The sequence below is a fragment of the Ambystoma mexicanum genome, chromosome 3q, assembly GCF_040938575.1.
Source record: "Ambystoma mexicanum isolate Mex_15411 chromosome 3q, UKY_AmexF1_1, whole genome shotgun sequence".
In the NCBI taxonomy this organism is placed as follows: domain Eukaryota; kingdom Metazoa; phylum Chordata; class Amphibia; order Caudata; family Ambystomatidae; genus Ambystoma; species Ambystoma mexicanum.
Window position 1 is genome coordinate 188,495,674 of NC_090926.1, and position 14,201 is coordinate 188,509,874.

A 14,201-nucleotide genomic window follows, 5' to 3' on the forward strand; every position below is an offset into this window, starting at 1 on the left:
TACAAATCCCTGTGCCCTGTTTTGTTAAACAATGAGGATTCAAGAAGCCGGATGGCAAAAGTGCATGGAGGAACTATTCCTACTTGGTGGCAGGAAGGATAAGAAAATTCCTTTTACTTCTCTGCGTGACTTGAAATGTCCAGCAGGCACTATAATCGAGATTAACGAGTTAGGTTATCCTGAATCGCAGAACCTACTTACTAGCTTTCTGTGCAGGACAGACAAAGGCAGGAATGTTGTGGTATATGATACCAGTGCAGCACAGCCAAGATGGATCCTGGGTCCTGCAGTGGGACAGATCAATATTGAAGTCCTGAATTTGGTGCTACATTCTATGTGCAAGTATGGGAGAAAGAAGGTCCAGGAGATGCATGGGTTATGTGGCAGACCAGCAAAACAATTGAGCTGTGGAATAGTTAGTTGCAGTTAAATAATTACATCCATCTGGGATTTGAAAATCAACATGCTGAGCCCATCCTGATTAACTGCATGTGCGATTATATTGCTCTGCCTCGTGAAATGTTTTGAGCTAGTACCATCTTCTGCTCAGTGTCTGTTATAGCATAAATTGTGTTTACACAATGTCTCCAGGAGCCCAACAGTTGAATGGATGCTGAGGTACACGGATGGATGAATGACTCGAATTGCATTGTGGTCGTTTTGGGTGTGCAGGCAGTGAGCGTGAGTAGTTGGAGATAGAAAATCCTCCTACAAATGGCACAGCAAGCTAAAAAGTACGAAAGTGTTGCTGTAGCTAATTTGGTTTTAAATCCAACATCAGCTTTTTATTTGTGCAAGTGGGCTGAGCATAGCTGTACAGGTTCAGTTGTTGCATTTCAAAATGCACAATCTATTCATCTGCCTGTTTCCCATGTATTTCTGTTTTGGGACTAAATTACTTATTTGCTAGTGTTCATGGCTGCTATCAGAAAGCAGTCCCCTTTAAAAAGTACTGGTGGTTGAGTGGGAGCCTGCAGGGCCAACAGGTAAGGGTTTTTTAATGTAAATAGGTTGGTGTGGTGGCAAAATAGTGGATCTGCTGGTCGGTCTTTTTGGTGCAGAGCATGCGGCTGGGTGGTGGGGTGGCAGCATGAGATGGTACATACTTAAAATCGGTGGGCCCTGGGAATTACCTAGTGGGATATTAAGGCAGTTTTTAGTGGCATGCATGATACTACAGTGTGAATATGCTTGACCCTATTGAGTTGATGGGGGCACTGAACAGTGGATAAGCTTTTTGGCATAGACAATCATCGATTTCTGTTGCAGCACATCTTGTGGCTGGAAGGTTTCTTTCTCATTTGAATTTCTTCTGTTCTATTACATTTCCTCTTTTCTTTCTTCCAGCTTCTGTCTCCTGCTCCTGACACCACCTTTCTGCTTTTGCCTCCTGAGTCCTTTCCGGTTTTGGCATTCAACTTGCACTACTTCCTCTCGGGTACCCTTTGCTGTCCACATCCTCCGTCTCCTTGCGTAGTGACCTATTACACAGGGGATATACAGAAATCGCTGTGCGCACACTTTTCTTCCAAACTCGCCTGCTTCTGATGCAAGGGCTCTCTGACAAGTTCAGTTCACACTTCAGACTTGCTCTTAATTTCCTTTTGGGTGCTATACTCGTTGGACCTCAACATGCGCAACATTTACCAACAAGAAATGTGTATCTGCTTGAGTTCTGAGCCTGTCTGATGTTAGGTTTGTATCCCAATCTTGGCAAGTTCAACCAACCTTTTTGCTTTCATTTGATAAAATGTCAATTGCAAAGTCTGATTGGCTAATGAGGATTTTTCATGAATTGGTAAGAGCGAGCAACATACCTGCAGAGATGGAACTTAGTTCTGGGTGTCTATCTTCTACATGCATAAAAAACACATGCAGCCCTTGTTACACATAACGTAATCCACGTTCAGAAACCTTTGTTGTACTTGTAATTGCCACTACACCTCTACCCCTTCTCTTTCCTTAGTTAATAGTTTTTGGGCTTTTTAGGGCAATCGCCTCTAGCTCCTTTTCTCCCAGTTCCCCTGAATGCAAGGGTGGGCATTTGGTTAATGTTACTGCACACAGCAATAAGTCGCTCTGTGAACACCTTGGGAGGGAGCCCTGCTTCTAGTGCTTAGTTTAATCTCAGTGGTTAAACAATTGGTTACCATCACTTACACTTTCTGGGGAACTATTTATTGTCCTTGCATACTAGGCTGAGAGATTAGCAGTCATGTGTGCTTTCAGGGGGCACCTGTATAAACGGAGGATGTTTTATCCTCCACCTGCCTTTACCCCTGGAATGGATATCTGGTCTTTGTTGCCAGTATCTGTAGTAGATGTGTCTGAGGGTTTGATTTGGGGTAGAAGGGCAGGGGGTGATTATGTTTGATCTAATAATAATCTGTTCTAGAAAACAGGGATGGGAAGTAGGACAGGGGCCATGGACTATAGTTTTGTGAACATTGGCTTTTCATAATGGAGAAAGTGAAGCAATGTGCCTCACCTATATTTTTGTAAAACTGTGTGCTGGTAAAATATGCATGTAATAACACTTGAAGCAGTAAGGGAATGCATAAAAGCTATCACAGCTCTTTGTACATTTGGTCTCCTATTCTAAGTGTTATTTTCTCTTCTTAGAAGTTCCAGTTGCCTGCAAGGGAGGTTTGTGTTGGATGCCAGAAAACTGTATACCCAATGGAACGACTATATGCGAATCAGCAGGTGTTTCACAACAGTTGCTTCCGCTGTTGCCATTGCAATAGCAAGCTAAGGTGAGTAGGCGAGTTGAGGCGTAACTAAGTGGCACAAAGTGGAAGTGGACAGTGTGTGCGAATTGAGCAATATAGATTTGTGTTGGTGGATTTGGGTTGAAGTTGCACAAAATATTGTGGAAGCAGCTCGCAATGGAATTATGGCGCAATGGGTCTTAAACCTGCCAGGATAGGTGTTTGGTAAGGTGTGGACTGGAAGTTTGCTAAGCATTGGAGAGATGAACACATGCTGCCTGCAGGCATGGAACAAAAGTGATTGTACTTGATTTTAAGTTGTTTCTAAATCCTTCTATAAATTGACAGCCAGGGTGGGCTGGTTTTTAATATCCATCTATCATTTGAAATGCACATACACGTTCGCCCCTTTTCCCCATACGTCTGGGTGTCCGTCCCTGGAAACTGGACCGGAGCTATTTTGCTAAGCACAAGATAGTCCCCAGTAAAAAAAAAAACGTTTACTTGCACAGTAAGGTGTGCGGCTAGCCCCACTGAGCCTGCCCACTGGCAACACTGGTTAGTCCTTTTAAACACTGAGACTGAGCCCCAAACAAAGGTGGGTGAATTGCTTATTGTGCCACACTTTTTTTTTCTTTTCCTCCTCTGTGCACTCTGCACAGAAGCTTAGGCTTTTAAGAAGAAGAAATCTTCAACAGGCCTCCTACGCATCATATCAAGGAGTTTGTCAGATCCAGGAAGAGTGACTCAAGCTCAGCTCGGGTTTCTCAGGTGGGAGAGGCACAAGCCTTGTTGCGGCTGACCGCCATTCTCTGCATCGAAGACCCCATCACAGTCTGGTTTCGTGTCCATAGGACCCAAGGTGACATCTGAGCATCAGAAACCTACATAACTGTGTCTCAGGGTCGCTGACCTGCCAGAGCTTGTTCCGAGGGTTTGTCATTTTACCAAGATAAGCACTGAGTGCCCAGCTGGGTCTTTGGCACTGAGCTCTGTGCTGACCAATGTAAGGAACTTTTTCTTTATTTTATTTCTTTTTTATTTAAAAGTTGTTTGTTTACATATAAATTATAAACTTTTATAACATAACGAGTGTTTACTTCACAATAAAATGTCATTATTAAACAATCGGCATATAAACACATTTCCTCAAAATACTATCAGTCTTTGCACATAGATTCACATCATATTTACATAGTCTTTTCAAGAGACCATTTATAGAGCTATACAGAATTTATGAATCACCAAAAGTAAGTCTTTCATGGTATCTAATTCTATCCGATAGTGGATCGACCATTATGTTTCCGTAATTATACCTGAGCTTAAACTCATGTTTTTGTTTATGAAAACATCCTCCATTTTATATAATAAGCGAGACTGAGCCAAAATCAAACACATGCTATTCCCACACGTGCTACATTCCCAGAATACAGTTCTTGGTACATCTGTTTCGCCTGGACAATTTTCTCCAAGGAGCGTGCGCCTGTCTTCCTCAAAAAGAGGACAGTAGACCAGTAGATGTTTTATCGATTCTATCTGTTTTTTACATGGACAGAATCGACAGCTTATGTCAACTTTGAGAGACATGATCTGATCCCACCGTTGCATACGGTCCAACGTGAGAAACTGATTAAGCTTAAATCTCAAGTAGATGTTTCGGACCTTGTTACAAGGATATTGAATGATATATAAAGGGCGAGATCCCCTCTTTCTTGGTCTCAATGCATATTCTATGTAAGTAGAATATTCTTTGTGTCCAGGGTCATAGACCAATCCTAATCGTATAGTTTCTATTGTTTCTAAATAGACCAACATCAATTTTTTCTAGAATTTTATCCATTTTTAAAAAAAAATAGTTCCAGACAGTATAGTGTACCACTCATCAATAAAGCATTTAGATCTTGAAAGAGGGAATCTCTTGGAGGCAACAGTATTTTAGCATATCTACAAAGTTGTCGCCAATTCCATCTGGCTGCTAATGAAGATAAACCCATTTCATGGCAAACAATTGAGTTAGGCATCGAAGCAGCCAAGTTCGTTTCCACAAGTTTCCCTGAATCCTGTTCAGGATTGGATCCACATTCAACAGACACATGGCCAAACTGAAAAGAATGATGGGTTCCACCTTTTAGTAGATAAAATTCAATGAGGGGTAATATTGAGAATTTGCAATATTTCCCATATATGACCTTCATCATTGGCAACATTGGACATTTTTTTGACTTAGATATTTCTCCCAGGATTTGTATGAATTCACATTCGCTAGGGGATACCCAAGGTATCTGATGTGTGATTGTTCTAGTCTTGTTCCCGCAATAGTCCAAAAGTAAGATTTAGTCTTTTTGTTATGAAAGATAATAATTTGGGACTCTTTTGGGTTAGCCACAAGATTATGTTTCGTGGCATATTCATAAAAAATGAACAAGTTGCTCTCTTACCTGGTAACGTTCTTTCGATGGGATGGTCCGACGACGTATTCCATATCTATGACAGTAATCACCACAGCTGTGCTGGTTTGGAAAATCTTTCTGCTTCCTGTTTCGATGACGTCGATACGCCGCCCTCGAGGACCTCCTCCGACGGCTGACGTAACTGGATGTTATAAGTAGGACGCACGACGCCCGTAGCCTCAGTTGTAGTTTTTTCCCCAGAACGTGTGGCACCAGTCTTCTGCCAGTCTGACCACACAAAGCCTTGCGGAAACGTAAGCTGCAATCGCATAAGAAGTTCTGTAGCGGGGAAGGCAGGGAGGGAGCGATATGGAATACGTCAGACCATCCCATCGAAAGAACATTACCAGGTAAGAGTAACTTTTTCTTCGAGGGGATTGGGTCCTCCGACGTATTCCATATCTATGACAGACTCCCAAAGCAGTACCAATGCAAGGAGGAGGGAAAAGAATTTAGAAAAAGAAATTTAGAATGTCCAATCAAATTGCGGAGCAAAGGATCGCCTTGCCAAAGGCCAGATCCTGCCCTCGGATGGAATCGAGGGAGTAGTGACGTACAAAAGTATGGACCGAAGCCCAGGTGGCTGCATCACAGATGTTGTGAATAGGAACACCCCTCTGTAGGGCAGTAGAGGCAGCCATACCCCTGGTAGAATGGGCCGGCAAGCCGACCGGTGGGTCCTTTCCCGCCAAGCGGTAACACTCAGAAATAGCCAGAATAATCCAGCGAGACAGTCTGCTTAGTCACAGCTTGTCCCAAACGCTTTCCAGTGTAACCAATGAAGAGTTGATCGTCCACTCTGACCTGGAAGTCAATAATGCGTGAAATATAAAAGCTTAAAGCTCTCCTACGGAGCCTCTCCTCCTTACCAGGATGCGGAGGAGGATGAAATGCCGGAAGAACAACCTTCTGGCCTAACTGAAATTCCGACACCACCTTCGGAAGAAAGGAAGGACGAACTCTAAGGAAAACCCTGTCCTTATGAAACAGAGTGAAGGGTGGCTTAACTGAAAGTGCCTGTAACTCACTCACTCACTCTGCGTGCGGAAGTGACCGCAACTAAAAATACAGTTTTAAGGGTTAACAGTCTCAAAGGACAAGAATGCAAAGGCTCAAATGGAGCACCCATTAGAAACTTGAGAACAAGGTTCAGATCCCAACCGGGCACCTGGAAAGGTGACGGAGGGAACACATTAGTGAGCCCTTTCAAAAACTGAGAACTTAAAGGGATTTTAAAATAAGAACACTCCTCAGACGAGCGCTTAAATATAGACGGCACCGCCAGGTAACCTTTTATGGTACCCACTTGCAGGCCCCTGTGGGCCAAAGAAAGCAAAAAAGACAGAACCATAGGAATGTCACATGAAAAAGGATCCACATTCTGAACCCTGCACCAGTCGCAGAACTTTCTCCAATGGCAACGGTACAGGGACTTTGTTGCCGGCCGTCTGGCCGAAAGCAACACCTCATCACGTCTTCAGGGAGGTCCCAATCCTTATACCTTAACCTTTCAGAAACCAAGCGTGAAGGTTGAGGGACCTGACCTCTGGATGGAGAACCTGACCCCCCTCCCGTGAGAGCAGATCGTCTCGGTAGGGAAGACAATGTGGAGGGCAGATGGACAAGTCGAGAAGGTCCGGGTACCACGTCCTCCGGGCCCATGCCGGAACAATGAGGATCATCCGGGAACCGAACCTCCATAACCTCTGCAGCACTTGCGGGATGACGGGGGCTGCAGGAAACGCGTACAGCAGTGGGAAGGACCACTCCACCACGAACGAGTCTCCTAAGGCTCCTCTTGGAGGAAATTTTCGCGAGCAAAACCTTTCGCACTTCCGGTTGACACTGGAGGCGAAGAGATCCACTTGAGGGGTCCCCCAGAGGGTGAAGATCTCCAGGAAAATCTCCTGAGCCAACTCCCACTCGTGAGAGATCGCGCACTGCCTGCTCAGAGCGTCCGCCGTCTCGTTTTCCGCTCCGGCCAGATGAACTGCCGAGATTGAAACCTCCTGCTGTGACCCTGCCCCCCCTTTTTGTTGAGGTAGTGCATGGCCACTGTGTTGTCCGTCAGGATCAGGACATTTTCCTCGCACAGTCTGCAGAAAAGCCTTCAGGGCAAGCCTGACGGCCCTCAGCTCCAAGAGATTGATATGGAGTCTGGACTCAGACGGAGACCAATGACCGCTGACTGTCAACTCGTTGGCGTGGGCTCCCCATCCCAAGAGGGATGCGTCCGTCACGATCGTCACCTCCGACCAGGGTAGCCAAAAAGGAGCCCCCTTCATCAGATTGCCTCCGACGGCCCACCACAGAAGGTCCTGGGCGACAGAGGAAGGCACCTGAACAGGGTCCGACATCCTGCCAGAGGACTGAGACCACTGGAGCTTGAGTGCCCATTGCAAAGATCTCATCCACAACCTGGCCTCTGGCACCAGAAGAATACAGGATGCCATGAGGCCGAGCAATCTCAAGAACTCGAACGCTGGGAGACTCTGGGCAAGCTGAAACTTGTGCACCATCTGCTGAATGTGATGAGCCCTCACCTGGGGAGGAAAACACTGCCCCAGGGACGTGTCGAGCACTGCTCCGATGTACTGGAGCCTCTGAGTTGGTGTCAAATGGGACTTCAAGTTGAGGGAGAAGCCCAGCTTGTGGAGGGAATGGCAGGTGACGGACAGATGATCCAGTACTTGCTCGGGAGAGCGCACCCTGATCAACCAATCGTCCAGGTAGGGGTAGACGTGAATTCCCCCCCTTTCCTGAGATGTGCTGCCACCACTACCATGAGCTTGGTGAAGACCCTCGGGCGGAGGTCAATCCGAACGGCAGGACCCGAAACAAAGTGCGAGTCGCCAACCGCAAACCTCAGGTACTTGTGCTTTGGATGGATCGGCACATGAAAATAAGCGTCCTTGAGGTTGAGACACCAACCAGTCCTGAAGTTGAAGGGCCTGGAGGACTTGAGAGAGAGTAACCATCTTGAAATTGTCCTTCCTGAGGAGTTTTTTCAAACCACGCAAGTCCATGATGTGTCTCAATCCCCCTTCTTTCTTGGAAATCAAAAAATAAGGGGCATACCATCCCCTGTTCCTCTCTGCTACAGGCACCAGTTCTATGGCGCCTTTCTCCAGCAGGGATTGAATTTCCTGCGCAAGGAGTGGATCCGGACTATTCAAAGAGAGATTCCCCGGTGGATTGTCGTGTGGCCTCTGCCAGAAAGGAAGACAGTAGACGTGGGCTATGATCCCCAGAACCCACACATCTGAAGTAATGGTACGCCACTCTACAAGATGCTGCACCAACCTGCCACAAACCGACGAACCATGAGACATGGCCTCATGACGGAGCTGAAGCGGCTGCTGCGTTGCTGGAGGGCAAAGGGGCAACTGCCCGAGCGGCCTTGGCACCTCGAGTACCTTGTTTTCCACCTCTGGCACTCCTACGGTGGCCCCTTTGACTGGCAGCTCCTCTTTCTTTACCAAAGGATGAGTAATAACGAAAGGAACCTCCCCATCACTGCTGTCCCCTAGGACGAAAAGGCAGAGGTTGTCGAACTGCAGCGCCCAACGACTTTGCTGCAGCTTTGGAGGTCTGCAACCTCTCAAGGCTCTCGTCCGCCTTGCTGCCAAAAAGATGTTCCCCGTCAAAGGGCATGTTGAGGAGTCGGGCCTGCACATCGGAAGCAAACCCCGACTTCCGCAAACCTGCATATTATGGTGCTCGCCGCCATGGACCGGCTGAAGCAATCTGCTATGTCCAAACCCGACTGAACGGCATCACACATGGCATCCTTGCCATCCTGGACCATAGCAAGGAAACCATCCCGTTCGTCCCCTTTGGGAATATGTTCAGCCGCTAAGGAAACACAGTTCCACAGAGTGTGCGTGAAACGAGACAAGGCACACACGGAGTTGGCCGCCTGAAGCGCCATAACCCTCTGAAGAAAACACTTTATTGGCCCACCCATCAAAATGCTTGTCGTCCAGATCAGGAGGGGATGGTAGGATACGACGCCTGCTTTGCTGGGGCCGTAGCCGCCTGCACCACCAAAATCTCCGGAGTAGGTGAAGTAGCAGGAGTCGCTACTGGCTGGGCGGTATTTTCGCGGCAAAGACTTGCCCACTGCCGGGAGACTCTCCGGAGCAGTCAAGCCGCTGCCACCCTCTGTAGAGCCATATAGAACAGCAGTACCGGGTCAGTTGGTGGACCTTTGGTCGAGGATATCCGTAAGGTCATCCTGAAGAAAATCCCCTGGGGGAGCAGACCACCCCAAGTACTCGGTAACCCTAGACATAAGGCGCTGGTACGAGGAGTCGGCATGAGTGCCAGGCTCAGGCCTACAGAACTCCACCTCCGGAGAGGTGTCCAGACCACTGGCGTCGTGCAGGGACTGACGCAGGTCCTCAATTTGGCTATGGCACGAGAGAATCTCATCTGGCACCGTATCGGGAAACCATGCCATCATCTGAGCCCTCATCCACCTCTGAAATTAACTCAAGATGGCGGTAATGGGGCACAGAATGGGAGCAAAGCCATGCTTGACCTTGGCCAGAGCCTTTCTAGGGGGTTCCACCGTGCGCCGGGATACCCTCGTCGAAACAGCCTCGAAAGGCGTCGAGGGCATCGCGTGAATCAGCGTCGACGCCGAACGCGGCGCCGACTGCATCGACACAGGCCTCGAGTTCGGAGCCCCGAGCGTGTCCCTCAACAGCCTGGGCGGAGCCTCGAAAGAGTCCGTCGACTACCTCAGCGCCAGAGGCATCGACGTCTTCCTCGAAGAAATCACAGGTGCACATGGTCTCGAGCGTGTCGAGGACCGGGACCTGGAACGGGCATGAGAACGATTCCCCTCGTCTGAGCGGGACCTTTCCCGCGAATCGTGCCGACCACCCGAAGGCGTAGGAGCGGTGTCTCTCGACCGATCATGACCGACCCCACTCGGAGGCGCGGACGGACCAGTGCGCTGCGATTCTTGAATCGCTAGCATTTTCTTACTGAAGGAAGCCCATTCCTCTGGCCTTGCATGCTTGGTGGGATAAGCGACCCGCCGACGGGCGGAGTCCTCGGATGAGGACGGGGAAGGCGACTGATGACGGCGCTTCCGGGAGTGCCTCGAAGAGGCAGAGGAGTGGCTGGACCTACTCCGGGACTGAGACCCACTGGACTTCTGACGACGATGCGGAGAGTCGCCCCGCGAATCGTCCGTCGAAAGCCCCGCAGACCTAGACCTCCGTGATTTGGACACCTTACCTAGCGACAGTTTCTTCTTGCGCTCCCGCAAGGCTTTGGACGTAAGCGACTGACAGTCGACACAATCATCCATGTCATGGGACTCCCCGTGGCACCAGAGGCAGGCGTCGTGGGAGTCCGTCACCGACATATTGGACCCCCATTCACCGCACTTCTTAAAGCCCGGACGCGGGGTGGAAGACGAGGTAGACATCACAAAGGATAACTTCACAAACGAACAGGTTCGAAGAACCGATAAAGAACAAACTCCAAAGAGCCGAGGCGTTCCGAGATCTCCGAAGCGAACACTTCGAAAAACGGAACTGAGGCTACGGGTGTTGTGCGTCCTACTGATAACATCCAGTGACGTCGGCCGTCGGAGGAGGTCCTCGAGGGCGGCTTATCGACGTCATCGAAGCAGACGCCGAAAGATTTTCCAAAGCAGCACAGCTGTGGTGATTACTGTCATAGATATGGAATACGTCGGAGGACCCAATCCCCTCGATGTTTAGTTTGTTCTGTAGTCTCCAGGTAGTCCTATCAAATAGAACAATGTTAGCAAAACATAACCAATCTATCCTAAGGCTCCCTGGTCTTGCTGGATACATACCCAATCCCCAACATATCCATGTCACAGAGATACAGGTTAAATAATGTGGCTGCAAGATTGCAGCCTTGTTTTACACATGTTTCAGTGACAATGGGTGGAGTGAGGGTCCCTTCTTTATTGACTTACTTGAAAGGAAGTGTTATTATGGAGCATAGCAATTAGTTGTATAAGCCTTTTTTGGAAACCCAATATGGAGAAGTTTAGCCCAAAGCTTCTCTAATTACAGAATCGAAGGCACTAGTTGGGTCAAGAGCTGCAATTTATATTGGTCCCGTGTTAGGTATTTTAGATTTGGTACATATATGGGATATTAGAATTGCATTAAGGGATGTTCCGATATCCTTCCTAAGCCCAGTTTCAAATTCAGAGTAGATGCTATTTGAATCAATAAAGTTTTGCATCTTTTTTTAATAACAAGATCGCAAAGCCTTTGGCCGATGCGTCCATTAAAACAATTGGCCTAAAGCAATTTGAAGGATCTTTTGGATCAGCCTTTTTGTAAACGGGCACAATAATCGCGTTAAGCCACGATTGTGGTATAGAGTTTGTTACCATGATGTTTAAAAATGTGTTATAGAGAATTGCCGCCCAAAAGATTGGATCATCCTTAAGTATACAAGAAGGCAAACCGTCTGGTCCTGCTGCTTTAGTGGACCTCAAGGTTCCAATAGCATCCACTATGTCCTCCATTGAGAAGATCATGTCATCAGTACAGTGTTCAGTAAAAATCTCTGATTTTAGGTTATGAAATATAATAGGCAGTTTGAAATTGACACCAATATGCCTTTTCCAAGATTCGATCGATAGTGAAGTACTTAAGTCATGATCCTCACGTCTATTGTCATTAATAATGGACCATAAACAGCGAGTGTCCTTCTTAATCAATACTTTCATTATCCGTTGATAAGATTAATCCTGTACTTTATGCCTTTGATCCGGTTCCTGTACTTTTGACAAACTTTCTGTTTGTAACATGTATAAGAAACCGAGTTCAGGTTTGATCTTAAGTTTCCTCAAACAGCGTTTTTTTTCACGTTTCGGAGTAGCTATTTCCATATTATATATTTCTTGACGTCCAGTGGAGGAGTACCCAACCCTTTTCATTACAGAAAATAGGTGATTTTTGATTATCAGAGCATTCCATGCCTCTTAGACGCATTGTATCTCATGTCTCCTCCCTCTGAAACCCTCCCTACATCTCCATGTCCCAGATAAGTCATTTGTCTACAGATACGCGGGTGCCATCCCACTGAGGTTTGGGCCCGTTCAAGCTTTACAGAGTTTTTTTTCCAACAGTACCGAATGTAGTTTAACAATCATCAGGATAAGAGCATGATCACTAAAAGGGGTCTCAATTATGATTACCCTATTTACCTGCCCCATTAATCCCACAGAGACATAGAAATAGTCTAAATAAGAAGCCACTCCGCCTCTACTCCATGTTCCCACATGCAGACCTGGTTCAAAATCTACCTGAACAATATTCCAGTCTCCAAAGTATTGGTTCCATTGCTTCCCTCGATTAGCTAAAATATCTTTTTGCTTGGATGTTTTCATGTTTACATCATATAGACTCGAACAAAAACAAGTAGAGTTAAAGACCCCTCCGATCAATATCATGTAGTTTTAGTTTTGCTCCATTGCGACCTGGAGAATCACATCTAGTACATCAAAATAATTTTCTAGAGTAGAATCTGCTGGATTCAAATAAACCCATATCAATAGGTATACATATCGGGGACATCCAGTTAGGCTGAATTCAACAGCCAAGATACCATCTGCAGTATATATGATTTTGTGATTGTGTTACTGATCAATATCGCCACACCACCAGAAGGACGGCCAGCCAATCCTTGGCATGCAGGTGCACTGAAAGTTGCATATCCATCCACTGCAAACGAATTCAAACTCAAGGTTTCTTGTACGAGTAAAATCAAGGGGGACCTCAGACTCTCAGAACATTTGAGCCAGTCGCCCAGGTTTTTCATCCCACAGCAGTTCCATGAGATGAACATAAATTCAGATTGACTAGGATTGCTTTTGTTTTGCTGCCATATCTATGATGGAAGTCATCAGCGGCGCCAACCAAGTTAGGTTTGAAGCCGCTCCTACCAGTGCTGAAATCTGAGTAATGAAATCCGCCGCCTGTTCCAAACTGGACGAGTTATTCTTATCACCAGGTGGAGTTTGCTCAGTGGCAAGTGGTTCATCCAGAAAGGCATCAGCCTCTTCTATAGACAGGAGTAGATGTAGGTCTAAACCACGTAATTCAAAATCTTTCCTGTGTTCCCACAGCAGCCACGTTAGGATTGTAGATTATGGGGCACAAATCGTACGCAGGTTGTTGTGGCTTGCTCGACTAATCCATTCTAGATCATCAAAATGTAATGTCCTCAATTGGGGACTACCTTAAAGGACATTAAACAGAAATTATCTATTCACTCTTTGCTGGCCATTCGTTTAGGGGCACTTTGCCATCTCAAAATATACTGTGAGTCCTTTGTGAAGGAGATTTCATCCATTTCTATCTCAGAGTTTTTCCGTGAATTTTGCACTTGGGTGTTAGGGTCCCTACCTTCATAAGTGGGGTTTATGGGAGTATTTTTCTGTGTTGCCAATCTCATTCTCTGTTGGCACAGACTTTTTTTTTTCTCTTTCGGATAGATTGCTTATTGTTGCCTCTGCTATTAGGTTTTCGTTATACCATCCCCTACATTCGACACTAACACCGTTGCACTGAAAAGCGACTTGTTTATTCTGAGTCCTACACTTTCAACTCTGGCCCCGGCGTTCAGAGTACTCCGAGATTTACCTACGTTGTGGGTATTTGTTTTGTCATCATTTATACTTTTGTTTCTGCTTGTTTTAGTTTTTGACTGTCTGGTAGTAGGTTGATAATCAACCTTGTTTCTGGAAATTTGATACATCAAGAGCCACAGTAATTTGGCCAACCCCCTGATTTTCATTGAACTTCCCTATAGGTGATTTTAGTTTTTGTTCTAGCGGCAACACCAAATTTAGCAGTGCTTTCGATTGCTCGTTGAGTTGGATCCATCACTAGCTCATTGGTGGAGTCGTTTTGTTGACCACTCATCTTTGTCCCTTGGCCAACATTTGCAATACTTTGGTTTCCCTTGTTTTCTGTTTTTTCGTTTTTAAATATCTCTTGTCTGTGTGCTTTTTTTGGTTGACTTTTTTTAA

At 46.5% G+C, this 14,201-nt stretch overlaps 1 protein-coding gene across 4 annotated transcripts in view; it reads left to right on the top strand.

Moving 5' to 3' along the window:
• LIMA1 (LIM domain and actin binding 1) overlaps positions 1–14,201 on the top strand; it is a 513,666-nt gene that overhangs the window by 445,999 nt on the left and 53,466 nt on the right. For all 4 annotated transcript variants that reach the window (XM_069653458.1, XM_069653461.1, XM_069653459.1 and 1 more), the window contains one exon: positions 2,623–2,756. In XM_069653458.1, the coding sequence (XP_069509559.1) occupies positions 2,623–2,756 (134 nt within the window). The remainder of the gene's footprint in view (positions 1–2,622; positions 2,757–14,201) is intronic.